This window comes from Podarcis vaucheri (assembly GCF_965113315.1).
Source record: "Podarcis vaucheri genome assembly, chromosome: 6".
Taxonomy (NCBI): Eukaryota; Metazoa; Chordata; class Lepidosauria; order Squamata; family Lacertidae; genus Podarcis; species Podarcis vaucheri.
In genome coordinates, this window is record NC_138764.1 from 103,497,012 (window position 1) to 103,519,781 (window position 22,770).

The 22,770-nt window shown below is 50.6% G+C and overlaps 1 protein-coding gene across 4 annotated transcripts; it reads right to left on the reverse strand.

Annotated features, from left to right (window-relative positions):
- Window positions 1–573: 573 nt before the first annotated feature.
- TMEM74B (transmembrane protein 74B) lies at window positions 574–20,826 on the reverse strand. Of its 4 annotated transcripts, none has more exons than XM_082226511.1 (3): window positions 20,746–20,826; window positions 14,231–16,060; window positions 574–1,619 (listed from the first exon to the last, which is right to left on the reverse strand). In XM_082226511.1, the coding sequence occupies exon 2, from the start codon at window positions 16,015–16,017 to the stop codon at window positions 15,316–15,318; it is 702 nt and encodes a 233-aa protein (XP_082082637.1). In that variant the 5' UTR covers window positions 16,018–16,060; window positions 20,746–20,826; the 3' UTR covers window positions 574–1,619; window positions 14,231–15,315. The 4 variants fall into 4 exon arrangements, with proteins under 4 accessions (XP_082082637.1, XP_082082639.1, XP_082082640.1 ...); XM_082226513.1 differs by having other exon boundaries at window positions 14,219–16,060; XM_082226514.1 differs by having other exon boundaries at window positions 14,231–16,057; window positions 20,746–20,803.
- Between the last annotated feature and the right edge of the window lie 1,944 nt (window positions 20,827–22,770).

Sequence of the window (22,770 nt, forward strand, 5' to 3'; positions counted from 1 at the left end):
AAGCCCCGCCCCGTGACGTCAGCGCGCAGCGTCACGCCGGGAGGGACGCACAAAAGTGAAAGTTTTTTCCCTCCCCCTTGCCGGGGAACCTCCAAGCTTTGGGCAGGCAGGCAGGCAGAGCTGGGAAGGGGGTTTCCAGGGGACACGGCAGCTCCTCGAAAGGCTTCTCTCAGCTGCGCTCAGTCCTCCTCGGAGAGGATTTCCCCTCCGGTCCCATGCCTTCGTTTGGGGCATCGCTCCGGCTGCTCCCTCTCCCGCCGCGCAGGAGCGATGCCTCTCTCTGGCTCTCCCTCCGCGCAGGCTGAGGGAGGGAGGGAGGGGCGCGTGTGACCCGTCTCTGCTGGGAGACCAAACCCAGCGAGGCAGAGTCGCGCGGAGGCGCCCAGGCAGCGCTGCCGGCTGCGAGGAGGAGCGCCAGGCAGCAGCAGGAGGCGCGGCCTCTCCTCGCCGCCGCCGCCCCGCCTCTCGCTGCCCAACTCGCCCGCCTCCCTCCAGGCATCTCGCGGCACACGAGGCAACGTCTCACGGCACACTCGTGTGCCGCGGAACACCGGTTGGGAAACACTGAGATATAGGGATAGGGACGCCACCCTCTACGCCTCTCTGTCAGAGCTAAATGCACCTCCTACTTTGCAGATGACTTGAGTCTCTCTGATGGACTGAAATATGCCTTTGGGTGGAGAGAAGGTACTGTGGTGGTTGGAGAGCGCCAGGCCAATTCTGCGCCCAAAAGATGTCTGCAAACCTGCCGGCTGGGAATCGCTTGCAGGCGACCTCAGTGCCTGGAGACAGACAGTCTTGCTGTGCGTCCACAGCAGTGACCAGAGAAGGAATGACCGCTGGGAGGAGCGCAGAGAGATGTCTCTCCCTCATCGGTCTCTGCAGCCACAGCAGGCGCTGCAACTGCCCAATGGTTTGACTTCACTCTTCCAGTGTCTCCCAAGACAGACGGATGCCAACCAACCAACCAGTGGCTGAAGGGTGCTCATCTCACAGCCGCCGCCACCCTTACCTGAATGGAGGATAAAAAGGGATGTGCACGTATGAATAGACTACACCAGGGAGGAGGAGGGAGCAGGAAGGGAAGCAGATGCGCCACTCAGATCCAATTCTGCCATCTCTCCCAGAGTGCTGTTTGAGGCGGCTGCCTCAGGAAACCTCATAGTAATGTTGGCCCTGCTCCAACCACAACGCACAGGTTCCAGCTTCCAGCTCGGGTTAGCTGGACAGTTTGCCAAGGTTGCATCCTGCAAAGAGTCATACGACCAACTGATCAAGCTCATGCCAAGGCCAGAGACATTTTTAGGTCAACGCTGGTGAGGAGCTGCTGCCAGCCGTGGAGTCAGCGAGGCCAAGGGAGAAGAAAGAGGAGGAGAGGGATGTGGCTCTGCTATCCAGTAGAGAACAGCTCTTGGTCATCTCTGACCATCACCAGAAGCTCAGCTCTGCCCTCGCCGGTCCTGGAAGGATCCTTTAAAAAAGTCCCATATGCTCAGAGACTTTGCGCCTGTTCATTGGGGGTTATAGGAAGCTCAGAGCACTTGTTCATTAGATGTCCCTTTTATGAAGAGGCACGTAGTGAGACCATTGATCCCCTGCTGGTGAGGCTCGCTGACCTCCTGGAAAAGCAAAAAATTGACCTTTTCCTGTTAGGCAAAGATCATAAGACGACCCGGATGGTCGCCAGATTCTGTGTAGGCGCAGACCATCCCCCGACCCAAACTAGTTCGTTAAGAAAATCCCCAAACTCGTTTCCATGGGTGACCCTGGGTCATCTCTCTGCGGTAGCTTATCTTAAAGTCTTAAGTGTCTATACGCCTATCGCATTTATAAATTTTAAACTTATTGTTGTACATTGTTTTAAATGTTTGCTTTCCTTCTGGGATTGTGCCCCCAAGTGTGTTTTATAAGCTGGTCTCTGACCGTAATAAATTTATCTATCTCTGACCATCTCATGGTGGATGTTCCTCATAGCATCTTTCCCACTTGTCCCTAGAGGTGAACTTGTCTCTGAGTGAAGACACTCTTCTGTGCAGGTATAGGGCTGGTTGACAGGTCTCCTGAAGTTTTAGGGGCTTAGCTTCCTTTTCAGAACTTCATGTGGAAGGAGCAAGATTCAGAATGTTTGGAAGGTTCAGGTCAGATTTTTGAAAGCCCTTCTTCACGCAGCACTTAGTTAAACTATAGAACTCGCTCCCTTGGGAGGCGGTGATAGCCAACAAAATTTGGATGGCTTTTGAAGAGGATTAGAGGAATTCAGGGATGAGAGGGTTATGGGAGGGGATAACACTGTTGTTCTCAGGTTGTTGGTTTTCCACAGGCATCTGGATGGCCATTGTGAGAACAGGATGCTGGACTTAGATAGGTTATTGGCCAGATCCAGCAGGCTTTTATTACGTTCTGAAGTTCTTAAAATCTCAGGGCAAGGAGCCAGGGTCAAGGGTGAAGGCTACATTCTGTTTGACTAGCAAATTTTGCCTGTTAAAGGTAAAAGGTAAAGGATCCCTGGACGGTTGAGTCCGGTCAAAGGTGACTATGGGGTTGCGGCGCTCATCTTGCTTCCAGGCCGAGGGAGCCAGCGTTTGTCCACAGACAGCTTTCCGGGTCATGTGGCCAGCATGACTAAACCGCTTCTGGCGCACCAGAACACCATGATGGAAGCCAGAGCGCATGGAAACACCGTTTACCTTCCCGCCACAGTGGTACCTATTTATCTACTTGCGCTGGTGTGCTTTAGAACTGCTAGGTTGGCAGGAGCTGGGACAGAGCAAGGGAAACAAACTCTGTCACAGGGATCTGAACCACCAACCTTCCAATTGGCAAGCCCAAGAGGCTCCGTGGTTTAGACCACAGCGCCACTACCCGTGTCCCTACTTTGCCTGTTAGCCCTGTTTCACCAGACCACAGCCAGGGATTTTCTAGATCAGTGGTGGCCAAACTTGGCCCTCCAGCTGTTTGACTACAATTCCCATCACCCCTGTCCACTGGTCCTGTTAGCTAGGGGTGGTGAGAGTTGTAGTCCAAAAACAGCCGTCGGGCCAAGTTTGGCCACCACTGCTCTAGATGTTTTGGACCATCAACCCTAGCGGGACTTGACATTTTTCTGCAGGGTCTGCAAGACAGAGCTCTTCCGCCTGGCCTTTGATTTGGACTCAGACTGACCCTTATGTTTTCCCTCCCCTTACGGTTTTGATTTATGGGCTACTTTTAAAACGAGGCTGCATTTTAAATTGCATTTTAACCTGTATTTTAAATTGGTTCCCCCCCCCCCCATTATGTTTTTATTGTCATTTTACTGGTGTTAGCCGCCCTGAGCCCAGCTCTGGATGGGGAGGGCGGGGTATAAACAAAATTTACTACTACTACTATTATTATTATTATTATTATTATTATTATTATTATTATTAAAGAGCAGCCTTGCCAGGGCAGAGAGACGTTCAGCATTTTGTTTCCAACAGTGGCCAGCTCAAACATAGAACACCAGGGTGTAAAAACCACGCCCTGCTATTGGTCCGCAGAATCTAATTTTCAGGGGTAGACTAGCGCTGTACAAGGAGGCTCCATTGAGCAATTATGGCAAAGAGCCGAGCTGTGCTCCGACAACTCGTTTCTAAAAAGCCATCTAAGTCAACTCCTGCAGATGCCATAAAATCATTACTTGGAATCAGTGAAAGGAGCAGATCCTTCTATCCATCCAGGTCAAATCTCATCCAGGTCAATTCACCAGATGACCTCCCTAAGGCTTTCTAGTAGTATGTGAGACGGTGTCTCATAATTTAGAAAGCCTCTATCATCTCTTCCCTGCACATTCATTTATGGAAGTTGCAGAAATGCCTATTTTGCTGCCTCCCACCCAACTACCTGCAAGCGCCTTTATCTTTAATAATTGCATTTGAAACTCCCCATTCTTCCCAGCTACTGAAGACACAGGTCAAAGGCTCTTGTCTTTGACATCTCTCCACTGTCACAGAATCACAGACTCGTAGAGCTGCAAGGGACCCCCATGGGTCATCTAGTCCAACCCCCTGCACCACAGGAATTAAAGCTAAAGAATCCCTGGCAGGTGAACACCCAATCTCTGCTTTAAAAACCTACAATGAAAGAGGGTCCACCACCTTCCCCGGTGGTCTTGACGCCCACTTCTCCCACAGTATGAATTCTTGTCATGTCCCCATAAAAAGGTAAAGGGACCCTGACCATTAGGTCCAGTCGTGGCCGACTCTGGGGTTGCGGCGCTCATCTCGCTTTACTGGCCAAGGGAGCCGGCGTACAGCTTCCAGGTCATATGGCCAGCATGACTAAGCCGCTTCTGGCAAACCAGAGCAGCGCACGGAAATACCATTCACCTTCCCGCCGGAGCGGTACCTATTTATCTAATTGCACTTTGACGTGTTTTCGAACTGCTAGGTTGGCAGGAGCAGGGACCAGCAACGGGAGCTCACCCCGTCGTGGGGATTCGAACCGCCGACCTTCTGATTGGCAAGTCCTAGGCTCTGTGGTTTAACTCACAGCTCCACCCGCGTCCCCATGTCCCCATATACGATGCTTTATACAGTCACATTCCCGTGCTGTCTGGTACTCAATATCCTCCCCATCCCACCCCGGATTCTCTCATGCTCTGATATCTATCTATCGTCTGTCTATCTCTAACTCTACAATCATTTAAGCTTGCTGTCTCTAGCATTAAGCCCACTTTATTTCCAGGGGCACAGCACAATCGCCACCACCCCTGCCTCCATCGCCAATTGGAAAATTAGCCTGGCTTCGCGAACCTCACAATCATCCAGGACTCAGCGGTGCTCAACTTGTGGGTCCCCAGATGTTGTTGGACTACAACTCCCATCATCCCTGAGCTCTGGCCTTGCTAGCTAGAGGTGATGGGAGTTGTAGTCCAGCAACATCTGGGGACCCGCAGGTTGAGAAAGGCTGATCTAGTTCAACCCCCTGCAGCAACCCTAATCCCAAGTGCAATATTTTGCAGGGGGGCAAAACCATTGCTAGGGACCCAGGTCTTAGTGTGGCAAAACCTGCCCTGTCTCTTCTACTACACACATTTTCAACAAGCAATTTCTCCTCTCTCTTTCTCTCTATTTGCAAACCGATTGCCCCTAATACAGTGGTGCCCCGCAAGACGAATGCCTCGCAAGACGGAAAACTCGCTAGACGAAAGAGTTTTCTGTTTTGGAGGTGCTTCACAAAACGAATCTCCTATGGGCTTGCTTTGCAAGACGAAAATGTCTTGCGAGTTCCTGCGGGTTTTTTCCTCCCCCCCCTTTTTCTAAGCCGCTAAGCCGCTTATCAGCTGATCCGATAAGCCGATAAGACGCTAAAAGCCGCTAATAGCGCTAATCCGCTAATCCGTCAATGGGCTTGTTTTGCAAGACGAAAAAACCGCTAGACGAAGAGAATCACAGAACGGATTCTTTTCGTCTTGCGAGGCTCCACTGTATGTGCATTTTTCATCGTTACCATATTTTTCACTCTATAAGATGCACCAGACCACAAGATGCACCTAGTTTTTGGAGGAGGAAAACAAGAAAAAAAATATTCTGAATCTCAGAAGCCAGAACAGCAAGAGGGATCGCTGCGCAGTGAAAGCAGCAATCCCTCTTGCTGTTCTGGCTTCTGGGATAGCTGCGCAGCCTGCATTCACTCCATAAGATGCACACACATTTCCCCTTTCTTTTTAGGAGGGAAAAAGTGAGTCTTATAGAGCAAAAAAAATACGGTACTTGGCTGGAGAAGTGCAAAGTTCGGAGCAGTGTGAGTTTTGCCGGATGTCTGAGTTTGGGTTCGCATCTTGCTTTGGAAAGGGAGATTTGGGCAAGTCCCCCTTGAAATGTGTACTGGTTTTTCACCCCTTCCTAACTTGCCACTCTCTCCTGCAGTCTGCTCTCTTGACCTAAGGGAATTCCCATCAGCGTCAGCCAGAGTCTGGGATTGGGGAGTTACATAATCTGGCTGCATCTACAGGACACTACATTGACTACCTCAGGTGCAGCCAATCTAGGGCAATCCAGTGATGGACATGCTTGTGTGATGAACAGAGTTTAAAACTCCTGTCATGCAGCCATGTGCACAGATACCCTCTGGAACGTTCTCCAGTGCAGGCTGCCTTGAGATCTGTCCCAGAAACCCCAGCGGGTGCAGAATGCCGCAGCGAGACTCCTTACGGGGTCTTCGCTGCGAGATCACATTCACCCGGTGCTATACCAGCTGCACTGGCTCCCGGTGGAGTACAGGATCAGGTTTAAGGTGCTGGTTTAAAACTTTAAAGCCCTATACGGCCTAGGACCCTCGTACCTACGGGACCGCCTCTCCCGGTATGCCCCACAGAGAAACTTACGGTCTTCAAATAAAAACATCTTGAAGGTCCCAGGCCACAGAGAGGTTAGGCTGGCCTCAACTAGAGCCAGGGCTTTTTCGGCTGCGGCTCCAATCTGGTGGAACGCTCTGTCACAAGAGACCAGGGCCCTGCGGGACTTGACATCTTTCCGCAGGGCCTGCAAGACAGAGCTGTTCCACCAGGCCTTTGGTCAGGGCGCAGCCTGACTCCCTCCTTTGGCAATCTTTACAAAACTTTAGTTTATGGTTGCCATCAATTTTGATTTTAATTAATTTTTATAATGTTTTTATAATGTTGCACTATTTTAGTGTTGTTAGCCGCCCTGAGCCCGGCTTTGGCTGGGGAGGGCGGGATATAAATAGAATTTATTATTATTATTTATTTATTTATTTATTTATTTATTTATTAAAGCCCTTTGTGGCTTAGGGCCCTCGTATTTATGGGACCACCTCTCCTGGTATGCCCTGCAGAGGACCTTAAGGTCCATGAATAATCATAGTTTAGAGGCCCTAAGGAAGTTAGACTATCCTTCACCAGGGCCAGGGCCTTCTCAGTGATGGCTCTGACCTGGTGCAATGCTCTGTCCCATGAGACCAGGGCCCTGCAGGATTTAACTTCCTTCCGCAGGGCCTGTAAGACAGAGCTATTCTGCCTGGCTTTCAACTTGAACTTAGCCTGATCTTTTATTCCCCTTCCTTCCCTCCCCCTCCCCTTTTTATGAAGATTCCCCGCTCTGGGATCCCACAGCTAATTCTCCCCTGGTCTCCTCACTGGCCCAAGTGGGACTAATTTAGCCAGCTAGCCCTGGTGATCATCGAATGTTTATTGGATGGATTTCCCCCCTAAATTGATTTTTGAATTCTGAATTTATCGTTATTCACGTTTTATACTGTATTTTATGCTGTTTTTTGTTGCATCAATTGGTGTTTTAAATTTGTTGTTAGCTGCCCTGAGCCCGGTTTTCTGAACCAGGAAGGGCGGGGTATAAATAAAAATTTATTATTATTATTATTATTATTATTATTAATGCCGCTTGCAGATTTCTCATTTTGCATTGAAGCAGAATCTTTCTGCTTTGGCTACGGAGAGAATCCCCCCCACTTCCCTACCCTGGTGAAGGGCTGTAGATCAGTGGGAGAGCATCTGCCTTCATGAAGACAGTCCCAAATTCAATCGCCAGCATCTCCAGGTAGGATTAGGAGAGACTTCCTGCCGAAAATGTTTGAGAGCTGCTGATAATCAGTGTAGACCAGTAGGGGTCAGTGGGATTGACATGGTGGGGTGCTAAGAGGGATGGGGGAAGCAGGCTAGGATGATGGAGGTATAAACGACCCCCAGGCTCTGAAACGTTGGCATCAGGGAATCAAGTTTTGTTGAATCAATCAAACCAAATGGCTTTAGTTGGATTTTGAATAAATATGCAATTAATCGTTACTGCTTGAATTTGATGTCGGGGACTGGCTTGGGGACAAGGAGTGGTTGGGGGCGCTTTGCCAGGGAACCCCACCTTCAAGGGAAACCCCCAGAGGAGGAAAGCTCAGAGCCCAGGGATTGGCAGTGCAATGTTGAGGAGAGGTCAGAGGGGGAAGATTGGGGTGGTGTTCCAGATACTGAAGGAGCAACAGGGTTTAGTGAGCAGGGAGAGCCGGTGACAGAGAGCAGTTCAGACACTGAGGCTGAAGCAGGGCAGTGAAGAGGCTGCTGAAGAACCCAGGGAGTCTCCCTCGCCTGCTGCAACCAGCTCCTCTCCCCTCTGGCCTCCAAGAACAAGCAGAGTATTGAGGACAGCAGAACAGAGGTGGGCAGACACAGTTTGAGACTGCTGGGGAAACATCCACGAGGGGGGGGGGAGCCTTAGAAGAGCTGGGAGCAGGGACCTGAAGTCCTGGCCACTGCTCCATAGGGGCAAGACCTGCTGTAAAATGTTGCAGAGTTGCCTGCCATTGCGCTCCATAAGACGCACCTAGTTTGTAGAGGAGGAAAACAAGAAAAAATATTCTGAATGAAACGGTGGATGTATGATTTTTGTGGTTCATGCTGTGGCCACAGACATGTGATTTGACGGTGAGTTTGGGGTAGCCCAATGCAAAAATCCTGAGGATCCATGTGGATCCCTGCTTTGTAACCACGTTTTTGTGCCATTGTGGCGTCCCTTTTTCTCTCTCCCCGATCGCTTGCCGATCAGCTGCTTCCTTTCAACACTTCCTTCCCTCTTATTTGCCTTAGTGTCTTTTCCTTAGCTGGAGCAGTTTTTTGCTCCTCCTTTTCTTCTAATTTCTCTCCTCATTGCTTTAGTCTTCCTGTCTCCTCTCCTTGCAAGTTTGCTCTTTACCTCCCCCCTCCCAGGCATCCTCCTTTATCTCTAGCGTCCCTTATCTCCCTCCCCAATCGCTTGCCAATCAGCGGCTTTGTTTCAACACCCTCTTCCCTCTTTCAAAAAAAAAGAAAAAAAAAAGCATTATCTGCTTTTTGCCCCTGCGCAGTTCAGCTCCAGGGACCACGCATTCGCTCCATAAGACGCACAGACATTTCCCCTTACTTTTTAGGAAGAAAAAAGTGTGTCTTATGGAGCAAAAAATATGGTAATTTGACGGACACCTGACTGTTCCTTTGTGCTGACCTGCATCTGACTCCAGCCTTGACCATTTCTATCATTTTTAGTGGGTCGTGCAAACTGCCATTCTGAATAATTGCCTTTTATAGGGTAGGAGGCACTGAAGATGAGTTTACGGAGCCAAGGAGCAGTGATTCCCCACCCCCTTCCCAGTTGAGGAACCACTGGTGTTTCCTGAGCTCGACAGATCAGCAGCCTGATTCAGCCTAAAGCAGCTTCTTTTGTTCCAGTGTCCACCCCTTAGGAGAATTTTCAAGGGTCTCCTTAAGGAACGGCGCAGGAGCAAGACAGTGCCCGCATAATTCCATTAAAGCCTCATGAGAAACAGCCTTTACTTTATAATGCAAATCCGAGCCTGTCTCCTTCGCCAATAAACCGGGGCCTTCTGCAGATTTAATCTCTTTAACAGGCTGATCGCTCTTAAAGGGCATTTAATCTTATTGAGAGCGAAAGCAATTGATGTTCACTCAGTGAGTTTGCTCTTCGGCGGTGACCTGATGGATGGCAGCCTGGCAGGCATGCCAGGGACATAGCGGGGGGGGAGGGGTGCCTTTTAATCCATCTTGGATTATTATTCCAAAAGGAACTAGGCAGGTGCTGCGATTTCTATCAAACAGCGGCTCATACGACTCTGCTGGCAGTATCAGTACATTTAAACAAGGCCCCATTACTTACCGTATTTTTTGCACCATAACACTCACTTTTTTCCTCCTAGAAAGTAAGGGGAAATGTCTGTGCGTGTTATGGAGGGAATGTGTACGGATGGCGGGGGGATCTGCTGCAGTCGTGAGCAGAGGATCCATGATTCCCCTTCCTTCCCTCCTCTGAGGCTCGCTTTGAAACAGCAAAGCGGGAGAAGAGTCGCTGAGTGGGGAGGAGAGGGGGACAGAGAGCCTGCTTGCTTTAAAGGAGCAAAGCAGGAGAGGAGAGGAGCCTTCTCCTCTTATACCCCTCTTCTTCATTATTAGCAGCATCCTTCTCCACCCACCCCATGCCTGTTCCTTGTCCCTTGAGTGCTTTTCCTTCCCTCCCCACTTTAAACGTGGTTACAAAGCACAGATCCACATGGATCCTCAGGATTTTTGCACTGGGTCACCCCAAATTCACCATCAGATCACATAGCATGTCCATGGCTACAGCTTGCACCAAAAAAATCACGCACCCACTGTTGCCTGGGGCCGCAGTGGTGCAAAATCGTGGTTACAAAGCATGGATCCACAGGGATCCTCAGGATTTTTGCATTGGGCTACCCCAAACTCACCGTCAGATCACATGTCTGTGGCCACAGCATGAACCACAAAAATCATACATCCGCTGTTTCGTTTAGAATATTTTTTTTCTTGTTTTCCTCCTCTAAAAACTATGTGCGTGTTATGGTCGGGTGCGTGTTATAGAGCGAAAAATACAGTAGTTTGATTCCCTTTTGGGACAGCTGCATATTCCTGCAATGCTGGGGGTTGGACTAGATGATCCTCAGGGTCCCTTCCAACTCGACAGTTCTATGATCCAATGTTGTTCTCCAAGATTAATTTAAAGACATAGGAAACTGCATTATACTGAGTCAGAGCACTGGTCTATCTAGCCCAGTATTGTCTACACTGACCGACAGTGACTCTCCAGGGTGTCAATCAGGCTGTTTCTCCCAGCCCTACCTGCAGATATCGGAGATGGAGCCCTTCCTTCTGCATGCCAAGCAGCTGCTCTACCTCCGAGCTGCAGCCCTTTCTGCCAAAACACAGGCCGATATCCACCAGGTCAGTGTGCAAAAGCAAACCTTTTTGGTGAACATTGTAGGATACGGGTGATATTGGAGGCACAATGTCCGAATGGCAGCCGGCTGGAGAAGGTGGGCTTAGCTGGTTTAGTGCCCAGCCGTCAAAACTGGCCAGTGGCATAAACTGAATTGATTCACATACAAGCATGATCCCTAAAGCTCTTAGTGTGCAATGCTAGGCGTGTGCCGACTCTGAAGTACAGCAGCCCTCTCCAACAAGGTTCCTTCCAGACAGTTTAGACTACAATTGCCACCAGCCCTGGCTATTATTAGAGCAGGCATAGGCAAACTCCGGCCCTCCAGATGCTTGGGACTACAATTCCCATCATCCCTAGCTAACAGGCCAGGGATGATGGGAATTGTAGTCCCAAACATCTGGAGGGCCGACATTTGCCTATGCCTGTATTAGAGTCTTAGCCTTCATTGGGGATGGGCTGTAGCGATGCTCTATTCAGAAGGTCCTGGGTTCAGTTCTCGGCATCTCTTTGGCCAGTGACTGTTTCTCAGCCTAGCTTGCCTCACAGGGTTGTTGTGAGGATTAAAAAAAACAAAACAAGGCAGGAGGAGAAGTACGCCACCTTGGGCTACTCTTCGGGGAAAGGTGGGATATAAGACATGTGAAAAGGATCTAGGAGTCTTGGTTGACCACAAACTTGACATGAGCCAACAGTGTGACGCAGCAGCTAAAAAAGCCAATGCAATTCTGGGCTGCATCAATAGGAGTATAGCATCTAGATCAAGGGAAGTAATAGTGCCACTGTATTCTGCTCTGGTCAGACCTCACCTGGAGTACTGTGTCCAGTTCTGGGCACCACAATTCAAGAAGGACACTGACAAACTGGAATGTGTCCAGAGGAGGGCAACCAAAATGGTCAAAGGCCTGGAAACGATGCCTTATGAGGAACGGCTAAGGGAGCTGGGCATGTTTAGCCTGGAGAAGAGGAGGTTAAGGGGTGATATGATAGCCATGTTCAAATCTATAAAAGGATGTCACATAGAGGAGGGAGAAAGGTTGTTTTCTGCTGCTCCGGAGAAGCGGACACGGAGCAATGGATCCAAACTACAAGAAAGAAGATTCCACCTAAACATTAGGAAGAACTTCCTGACAGTAAGAGCTGTTTGACAGTGGAATTTGCTGCCAAGGAGTGTGGTGGAGTCTCCTACTTTGGAGGTCTTTAAGCAGAGGCTTGACAACCATATGTCAGGAGTGCTCTGATGGTGTTTCCTGCTTGGCAGGGGGTTGGACTCGATGGCCCTTGTGGTCTCTTCCAACTCTATGATTCTATGATTCTATGATTCTAATTGTGATACAAAATAGATATTATTTCTGAAGGGAAGTGGGTGACCACTCCTGACACCAAGGAATCCACGTACTGGTGTAATTTCATCGTGCCATTAGTTCCCAATCCATTAGTGCCCCAGCTGGAGGGAATCATCTTAGATCATGCAGCCCAAAGAGCAGGAGTCAGACACTGAGTGAGAAAGACCATGGCCTCAGAATTAGATAAGATGACAGGAAGTATTCGAAACCTGCCGGACCAGAGATTTTCAGAGGACTGGAATAAATATGTGAACTATTTGAAAAGCAGTTGTAATCAACAGATTACACTAGTTTTGTAAGGAGGAATATAAGAAATATTGCAAGGAAGATTATGCAGAGAGTTATTAGTTATGATAATTAAAAGTAATGGTGAAATTAAGAGATGTAAATTAAGTGGAAAGGATTGGAAAATTTTCAGACGTGATTGACGGAAGTAAAAAATTGTATAAGGTATGAAATTGTGTTAAATGATTGCTGAAAATGATATGTTAAAAATTAATTATATAGAGAAAGAGGGAGAGAGGGAGAAAGAGAGAGAGAGAGAGACCACGGCCTCCTTCTCCTCTGCTCTTTGCTTTGATCTGCATCCTGGATTTCTGAATGGAGAGGGCAGGAAAGGGCAGCTAAATGCCTTGTGATCCGCACACAAGCAACTTCCTCAAAGCATCCGGACTCTGCCAGTGCTGGATCTAGAAACACCATTCTGTACTAGTTTTAAATTCTCGCTTTGGGGAAAAAATATATATGAAAAGGTTCAATTAAAAAAATAATCAAATACAGTGGTGCCCCGCAAGACAAATGCCTCGCAAGACGGAAAACTCGCTAGATGAAAGAGTTTTCCGTTTTAGAGGTGCTTCGCAAAACGAATCTCCTATGGGCATGCTTCGCAAGACGACAATGTCTTGCGAGTTCCTACGGGGGTTTTTTCCTTCCCCCCCTTTTTTCTAAGCCGCTAAGCCACTTATCAGCTGATCAGATAAGCTGATAAGCCGCTAAAAGCCGCTAATAGCGCTAATCCGCTAATCCGTCAATGGGCTTGCTTCGCAAGACGAGAAAACCGCTAGACGAAGAGAATCACGGAACAGATTCTTTTTGTCTTGCGAGGAACCACTGTATTAAAATTCAATTGAGCTGGACATTAGATAGAGGCATCATGAAGAAATTCAGAGTAGGAAACCATCAGGAGAAGAAATAACAGCGCTTGGACGAGGAGAATCAAACTAGACTGCTGCAAATTTCTGCAAGCAAGCACAAGAGGAAAGGATTTTCCTGAGATTTCTTTTTCTAAAAAAAATTTAAAATCATTTGCATCTCTAGGGCTTGATGCAGTAGGGAGAGATGGTACAGTCCTGAGAAGGCAAAACAGACTCTACCTGTTCAGGATGAAGCTGGAGAACCACATTTCTGAGTAAGTGTGTGTAAGAGTTGTGTGTGATTTTTGAAGACAAGCACAAAACAGAGGTGGCTGGGCTGGAGCCTATCTCTCCGATGCGCTTATTTTCTCTCTGCAATGACTCTTTTTAAAACGAGTGACTATTCCAAAAACGTGAACAACCCCCACCATGTGTGGTACAGTCCACCCTCCCATCTTCTGCTGCTGTGCTTGTAGATTCAACCCTTGGCTAGTTTAACTCCTGCTTAGAGGCCTTTTCTTATATTCCCAGTTTTAAAACAAATACTGTATTTTTTGCTCTATAAGACTCACCTTTTCCCTCCTAAAAAGTAAGGGGAAATGTGTGTGTGTCTTATGGAGCGAATGCAGGCTGTGCAGCTATCCCAGAAGCCAGAACAGCAAGAGGGATTGCTGCTTTCACTGCGCAGTGATCCCTCTTGCTGTTCTGGCTTCTGAGATTCAGAATATTTTTTTTCTTGTTTTCCTCCTCCAAAAACTAGGTGTGTCTTGTGGTCTGGTGCGTCTTATAGAGTGAAAAATACGGTACCTTTTTTCCTCCTGCTTCCAGTTATAAGCAATTATAGGAATTTCTGGGGGCAACGAATGGACAGATTTGAAGGGGAAGTGATGGTGCGGCTTTCAAAACAACGCTTTCCCTCAGTTTCTCATGATCTCAATACTGAGTGATACACATTTCCTGGGCTGTGGGTGCACATTTTATATTTAGCTGAGAGTGGCAGTTTAAAAAAATATTAGGAGGGGGGATTTACCGGCAGTTGTACCTTTTAGAGGTCACCTTTCTGAGCGATATCCATTTTTAAACTTCCTGCTGACACATTTTCATTTGCATTGCCCACATGCCGGCCTTCATTAATGTTTCATGCTTTGCATTCGAGACGTAATTGTATCTCCCGACTGCAGCGAGTGCCTCCCTGCATCCGAGGCAAGCGACTTGGCGAGCCAACCCATTGACGAGTTAGCAGAACCGCGGAAGGTTCTTTGAAAGCGCTGCTCCCTTCCCGCTTTCCACGAACAACTCCGAAACAGTTTGGACATGGTGTTCTTTTCCCAGCGAGGCCGGGGAAATAGGGTTTGCTGGTGTGGCAAGGCGGTGTGTTTGTGAGTCAGGCTGTGTGGCTGCGCGTGAAGGTGTGGCTTCGACAGACCGAGCATGTTGCAAGTGCGAAAGTTGCAGCAAGGTCTTGGGAGCTCCAGAAAATCCATACAAACCATGGAGCGGTTGGGCGTGTTCTGAACTTTTGCTGGGAGCGGCGACGGTTGCACACGTCTTCCAGATGGAACTATTGCTAAGAGTGTTTGCTGCAGGGAGGAGTGGAACGAAGGAACCCAGCTCAAAAGTACAGGCCTTAAACTGTGCTTGGTAGTATACAAAGAATTCCAAAGAGGGCCTCTGAAATGTGGCTTTGGCTCTGTGTCTTCAGCATAGGCGATTTGGTTGTGCAACAGTTTTTTCAATAAAAAAAGTTGTGGGTTTTCTTTTTAACCACAGCAGTGGTGCAGTACGTAGCACAGAACAATTTCAGAGGGGGAACCACGAGTTTCCTTGGAAATCTTTTCTTAAGTTGCCAAAATATAAAGCAACATTTAGCTTCCTAAAGTCCGTCCTCATCCTTTCGTGTGTAAGTGAAGGAGGCATTTAAACAAGAGGCGACATTTCCTCTACTGTTCCCCCACTGAGGTGCAAAGCTATACTTAAATATGAATGTTGAACCTTTCCCCTCCCCCAACCCCCCAGCAAATCCTCCTCTGAGCTCAGTGCTTTTAACTTGTAGAATAGAATCAAAGATTTGTAGCGTTGGAAGAGGACCCTTCATCTAGTTCAACTTACATCACCTACGAAGAAACGTCAGCAGCTCTGGCTGGTGTTTGTGACTTCGGTCATCTGAATGACCTCATTCTCGACCAACGTCTGCCCCCCTTCTCCATTCAGCTGCCTCATCCTCAGGTTTATAGACCCGTAAGTCTTCCGGGGGGCCCTGGAAGCTGGGAACGACCTCCTCCGGTAGAGCTCCCCTTTGTAGATCGAGACCATCAGGAGGGTGGAGAGCAGCATCCCGCCCAAAGTCAAGAGCCCCAACCCTGCGATGATGCATTTGTCCAGGTGGGAGCCCAGGTGGGCGTAATACATCTCCAGCCTCTCCATCTCCCGGGCGGACACAGAATCCGGGTCGACTCGCGCCTCCCGCGGGATGCTGTAGGCGACAATCACCAGCAAAATCCCACTAACCAAGAAGACTAAAGCCAAGATGAAGCCATAGTCCACTGAGTTGCCTGCTGCGTCCGGCAAAGGGCCATCCTCGGACCGTGGGGAGAGGTCTCCCCTAGGGGGCACTGTGTGCTCCCTGAGGCTGCTTCCTGTGCCTTGACGGTTCCGGAAGGAAGTTTCTGCCTCTTCCTCTTCCTCTTCCTCCTCCCCCTGGTAAGAGGCGTTCTCAATGCCCAAGCCAGGAGCTGTCCGTGGTGCTGAAGGTCCCCCTTCTGGGACTCCCCGGCTGGGTCCAGGTACATTCCCCAAGACTGTCAGTTCCAGGGGCTGTGAGGACGCCATTGGGATGCAGTCGCCTTGCTCATCCCTCTCAGCACTTCAGCTGCTGGGGCAGAAGAACGGAGAGGAGGAATCAATGAGAACCATTTGCACCCTGGCCTTCATTCACTGAATGCTCTGGTTATCTCCCGCTTGGACTACTGCAATGTGCTCTACGTGGGGCTACCTTTGAAAGTGACCCAGAAACTACAACTAATCCAGAACGCAGCAGCTAGACTGGTGACCGGGAGCGGCTGCCGAGACCACATAACACCGGTCTTGAAAGACCTACATTGGCTCCCAGTACGTTTCTGAGCACAATTCAAAGTGTTGGTGCTGACCTTTAAAGCCCTAAACCGCCTCGGTCCAGTAGACCTGAAGGAACGTCTCCACCCCCATCTTTCAGCCCAGACACTAAGGTCCAGCTCTGAGGGCCTTCTGGTGGTTCCCTCACTGCGAGAAGCAAAGCTACAGGGAAGCAGGCAGAGGGCCTTCTCGGTGGTGGCACCCACCCTGTGGAACGCCCTCCCACCAGATGTCAAAGAGATAAACAACTACCTGACATTTAGAAGACAAGACTGGGCTCAGGGTGGCTAACACCCGATATAAAAATAAATTGATTGAAATGCAACTTAAAAACAAGTTTAAAATACAACATTAAATTACAGCCTCATTTCAATGGAAACTCAAATCAAAAACCTTTTTTGGGGATGAAAGTGTCAAGTCTTCACCAAGGCTAACTTTACGGACCGGTCCTACATGGGTCAGAAAAAAGCCAGAGAAGTCCCCAAATGGGAGTTCCATCACAGAAGGAAAAAGGAAACAAGAAGAGAGGGAGGGAATCAGATTACAATCAAGTGGTGTGCAATTTTTGTTAATTAAGTGTGTCTTTTGAGCTTGGTGAGGTGGGTCTTGATCTTGCCTGCACCCTGTGTGATCAAGCGGCTGTTATCCTGACTTTGCTGCAGCCTGCTGGCAGGGCAAAAGCTCTGCCTGAGGCACCTCCTTGCAGGGAAACTGCAGCTGAGTAGACACCTCTTGCAAGCGGAAGAGACAATGTAAAGATCAGCAGAAAAGGAGGTGTGCAGGAGTCCACCAATCTTACACACACACACACACACACTTGGGATTTTAAAATTTCTTTTAATCCACAGAAGTTCTACACAAAGCGCCTTTGTGGTAAGAGTGCCGGACTAGGATCTGGAAGTAAAGGTAAAGGGACCCCTGACCGTTAGGTCCAGTCGTGGCCAACTCTGGGGTTGCAGCGCTCATCTCGCTTTAATGGCCAAGGGAGCCGGTGTACAGCTTCCGGGTCATGTGACCAGCATGACTAAGCCGCTTCTGGCGAACCAGAGCAGCGCACGGAAACACCGTTTACCTTCCTGCCGGAGCGGTACCTATTTATCTACTTGCACTTTCACGTGCTTTCGAACTGCTAGGTTGGCAGGAGCAGGGACCGAGCAACGGGAGCTCACCCCGTCGCGGGGATTTGAACCACCAACATTACGATCGGCAAGTCCTAGGCTCTGTGGTTTAACCCACAGCGCCACCCACATCCCTAGGATCTGGGAGACCGGGGTTCAAATCCTTACCCAGCCAGGAAGCGCATTGGGTGACCTTAGGCCTGTCCCAGTCTCTTAGCCTAGCCTACCTCACAGGGTTGTTGAGAGGATAAAATAGAGGCGAGAATGATATGGATATGAATGAGATATAAATGTAATAAGCAGCAGCAGCAGCAGCAAGCAAACCAATAGCCACTGGCAGGCATTGCTGACTTTGGACACATTTGCAAATTGGGGATATTGTTGTGGTCACCACACAAACACACACCATGGCCAATCACACACCACAACCTGTTTCTACTGGCAGGGGACACTCTTGGGGTGTCAGACCTAAACCCAGTGGGACTTCTGAATAAGCATGCATAGGAACTGGGCTGTCAGACCCATTGACCGTCAATGAAGGAGACAAAGCCATAACTTCATTTTACTGAATCATGTGCATCCTTGGACACTTGCCGTGGCTGCTACCCAGCATGACCCCCCCCCCCACTGCTATGCACCATGCCATTTATTTCCCTACTCTCTCCCTCTCACACGTGCACATTTTCTGTGTCTTTTCAACCCTGCAGGGAATAGTCTGGGATTCCCCTGGTGAGGTTGCAGTGCAGCAGGTATGATCCTGATCAGCACCAGGATGTGGGCCCTGCATTGGAGCACTCCGAAAACGAGAAGTGAAAGAGGAGTTGTAAAATAGCAATCAGTGCCGGGCTGCCAGTGCAAAGCAACTTCATTCTCACACCCACCCCAAGCTGCGAGAGGATAGTAGGATAGATCCATGGATGCTCAGAACACACCCTTTACTCAGGCATAATAATATTTATTATAATAATAATTTATTATTTATACTCTGCCCATCTGGCTAGGCTTCCCCAGCCACTCTGGGAGGCTTCCAACAAAGTATTAAAATACCATAATACATCAAACATTCAAAGCTTCCCTAAAGAGGGCTGCCTTCAGATGCCTTCTAAAAGTCTGGTAGTTGTTTTTCTCTTTGACATCTGGTGGGAGGGCATTCCACAGGGCGGGTGCCACTACCGAGAAGGCCCTCTGCCTGGTTCCCTGTAACCTCACTTCTCGCAGCGAGGGAACCGCCAGAAGGCCCTCAGCGCTGGACCTCAGTGTCCTGGCTGGATGATGGGGGTGGAGACGCTCCTTCAGGTATACAGGACTGAGGCCGTTTAGGGATTTAAAGATCAGCACCAACACTTTGAATTGTGCTGGGAAACGTACTGAACGAATCACTCTAGGGCCGCCTTCTTCAATCGAGTTGCTCCAGTGGCGTAGCGTGGGGGGTGCCAGGGGTGCCGGCCGCACCGGGCGCAACTTCTGGGGGGGCGCGCTCGCTGCCTCCGGAGTCGCCGAAGAGCCTCGGGCGCAGGCTGTAGCGGAGCCGCATGTCTCGCAGCGCCCGGCTGAAGGCGCCCGGCAGGCAGCGGCTCTCAGCGCTCGCCGCGGAGGACGCGCCAGGCAGCCCCTCCTCACAGCCCCGCCTCCCCCGGTGCTGCTGCAGCTGCTGGGCCGTTGCATTTTCCTCGCCTCTCTGCCCCCTCCTCCTCCGGGCAAGCGGCGTCGTTTGGGCGGCAGCGCCAGCGGCAACTCGCAGGTTAGGGGGTAGGGGGGCGCAAATTACGTGCCTTGCCCCGGGTTAGGGGGCGCAAATTACTTGCGTTGCCCCGGGTGCTGACAACTCACGCTACGCCGCTGAGGTGCTCTCCAAATGTTGGGGAAGACTGCTCTAGGACAACCCGCCTTCCTCTTCCCCACCCTGCACAGTTACTGTAGGGAATTACACCAGAGTGGCCCATCTAGTCCAAAATCCTGTTCCCACAGTGGCCTGTGGAAAACCCCAAAACGGGATTCGAACACAGGAACAACTCTCCCTGCGGTTTCCAGCAACCAACGGTCAGAAGCGCTGCTGCCTCCAGCCGTGGAGCCACGGTGGCTAATAGTATTGCTGTCCTTCATGAATTTGTCTAATATTTGGGCTCACGAATCCTGGTCTTTGGTGCCAGCATTGAAGGATGACTTCATAGCTGCTGCTGCTGCTGCCTCCTCCTCTCCCGCGCGTCCCCAATCCCTTCCACCCAGATTACAACCTCTTATCATTTAGGAATAATCTTTCCCCACGCCCTGCCGCTGCCTCAGACACGCATGCAGCAATCCTCTCCGCCTCCCCAGCAATGGAAGCCCCAAGGAATAAGCGGGTGGGCGCGCACGGCTGCCTATTCCCCACGCACGCCCCCCACTTCCCGCTGCCCTGTCTTACCTGTCCTTGCCCGGCCTGCCTGCCTGGCTGCCGCGGGGCGCATGCTGCCTGTCTGGGGACATCCAGCAGGTCCTCCTAGCTGGGGGTCAGCGCTGCAAGCGACCATGGATGCTGCCGCTGTCTGCTGTGCGCTCCTCCTCCTGCGATGGTCGTTGCTCGGCCAGCCTGCAGCGAGGGAGTGGAGTGGAGGCTGGGCGTAGGGGGCGGGGGGGAGAGAGGTGGGCTGCTGGCTCGGTTTAGAAGGGGTTTTAAACCGGAGTGAAAGGGGGGGGGGGAGAAAAAAAGACAATGCCAAAATCCCGCAGCGGCGCCCCCTGGCGACGGCCTCGGGCGCCGCAACTCGGCTCGCGCAAGGCGTGGCTGGCCGCCGGTCGCTGTCCGTTCAGCACCACGGCGCCGCAGTCGGCGCGCCGGTCTTGCTCCTTGCGAGTAGGTGGGAGGCGTGCAGGAAAGGGAACCGACGGTCCGCTTTCTCGCCCTCCTCTTCACCGTCCCCCCCCCTCCTCCCCACAAACTGATCTTTCCAGCACTCTTTCTCTCCGTGCAATGCAACCCTCCGCGGTCTCTTTCTCTCTAACCGGAAAATGGAGCCTGCAGCCTGAACCTTTTCCCCACACAGACACCCCCACGCACCCCGGGCTCTGGCTGTGCTAGGATCGCTCTACAAATCGCGCACCACCACCACCCGGCACCAGCGCAAGGGAGAAGGGAAACGGGGCCAACCCGTGGCCCGAGGCTGCGGCGCAATCGCCCGATGGCACCTCCAGCTCCGCAATAAGCTGCTGCGCGCCCCCTTCCTCCTGCCCTAGAGGCCTCTGGGGGTGGGGGAGAGCCGGGGGGAGGAGCTGCCTGTTGCGGAGTCTCCAGCCTGTAGTCTCCTGGGGGCCAGAGGGAGGGAGGGGCGCAGGGAGAGTCGCTTCTTACCTCTCCCACGGCGGCGGTTGCTGCAGGCAAAGGTGGGGTCCTCTCCGCCGCCAGGGACCCTCCCCCACTCATCCCCCACACACCCAGCCAGCAAAGGGAAGAGTGGGAAGGGTATTTCCTTCCCCCCACCACCCCACCGCAGCTTCGTGCCAGCTGGCTCCAGGAAGGCCAGAGGATGGGTAGGGCCCCTCGACGCAGTCCCGGGCTTGAGAGAGAGGAGCTGCGGGGGGCATGCGGGCAGAAGGCGGGCGAGGGAACGGGCAGAATTGGGCATCCCGGATTGGGCAGGGGGTGCAATGGCTGCTGCCCGGAGGTATATGCAGACTCCCATCTTGATCTCCAGGAGGTTGCAGGGACCCCTGCGTAACCGCCGGCTGGTTGCTGGCTTGTGCGTGTGTGAGACTGCATTTGTTTATTTGTGGGTTTATATGAGGCACCCTCCAAAATAGACTTTAACGGTCTTCGATCTGCAGCGCTAGCACTGTTACAAGATGCCGCACAATGCTCGTTTTGCATTTGTAAGAGCAGGATCTTTTAGTGCGCAGCAATTACCCTCTGGAACTCCCCGCCTCTTGACCTCAGGCAGGCGCGTTCTTTTCGGCCCTGGCTAAAAACGTTTTTATTCAGGCAAGCCTACCCAGGATCTGTTTTTAGTTTATTCTGATTTTGTATGATTTAAAAGAATTGGGTTTTTGTTTACTTATAATTGCACTGTGTTATTCTATTTGTAAACTGCTTTGAGGGTGTGGGTGTTTTAAAACAATCAAATGGTGAATAAATATTATGAAATAAATAACAACGTGAATAAATAATGGGAAAAATACTGTGGCATGTTGTGTCTTTAAGAGGAATGTAGGTGAAGGTATTGTTATGAGTTTGGTGGGGTCAGTTTGGATGACCATCTGTCACAGATGCTTTAAGCTGAGATTCCTGCATCGCAGCAGGTTAGACTAAAGGATCCTTGCGGTTCTCTACCATTCTATGATGCCCTATGTACTTTCCAAACCTGTGCTCCTCAGATGATGATTGCAGGGTCTGGGTCAGTGGTGTCACAACAGGGGTGTGTGCTCCCCGGGTTCCATGTCTGTGGGGGTGACAAGAAGTCACCCCGCGGGGGCTCGCGGCAGCACAAGCAGCCATCGCACCACTGCAGCCGCATGTGGAGGATCCTGTGTTCACGGCTGCATCCATGAGCAGAGGATCCCAGCGCCGGCGGCAAACCGCTATGTACAGCACATGTGCGGCGTCACACGCATGCACTGTACGTAGCGATGCCGCACATGCGCTGTATAGCGGTTTGGCGGCGGCGACGCTCCAGTGCTGTACGGACAGTGCTGGGATCCTCTGCTCGCTGCTGTAGCGGCGATGGATCCCGGCACCATCCATATGGCACTGGAGCGGTAGTGCCGGCAAACACCTAAGTACAGTGCATGTGCGACGTTGCTACATACGCCGCATGCATCGTACGTAATGACACCACACATGTACCCTACATAGCGATGCCTGCCCGGGGTGTCACAACGCCTTCCTTCACCCCTGGTCTGGGTCGGTTCAGATGCAGAGAGGCAGCCCATGAGGTACTGTGGTCCTAAGGCATTCATATTATTATTATTATTATTATTATTATTATTATTATTATTATACCTCGGGTTACAGACGCTTCAGGTTACAGCAATTCAGGTTACAGAGCCAGTGTGGTGTAGTGGTTAAGAGCGGTAGTCTCGTAATCTGGGAAACTGGGTTCGTGTCTCCGCTCCTCCACATGCAGCTGCTGGGTGACCTTGGGCAAGTCACACTTCTTTGAAGTCTCTCAGCCCCACTCACCTCACAGAGTGTTTGTTGTGGGGGAGGAAGGGAAAGGAGGATGTTAGCCGCTTTGAGACTCCTTAAAGGGAGTGAAAGGCGGGATATCAAATCCAAACTCTTCTTCTTCTTCTTCTTACAGGCTCCACTAATCCAGAAATAGTACCTAGGGTTAAGAATTTTGTTTTAGGATGAGAACAGAAATCACGCAGCGGCAGTGGG

Coding starts and splice junctions, on each gene's coding strand:
- TMEM74B (XM_082226511.1), bottom strand. CDS start 16,017: ATGGCGTCCTCACAGCCCCTGGAACTGACAGTCTTGGGGAATGTACCT.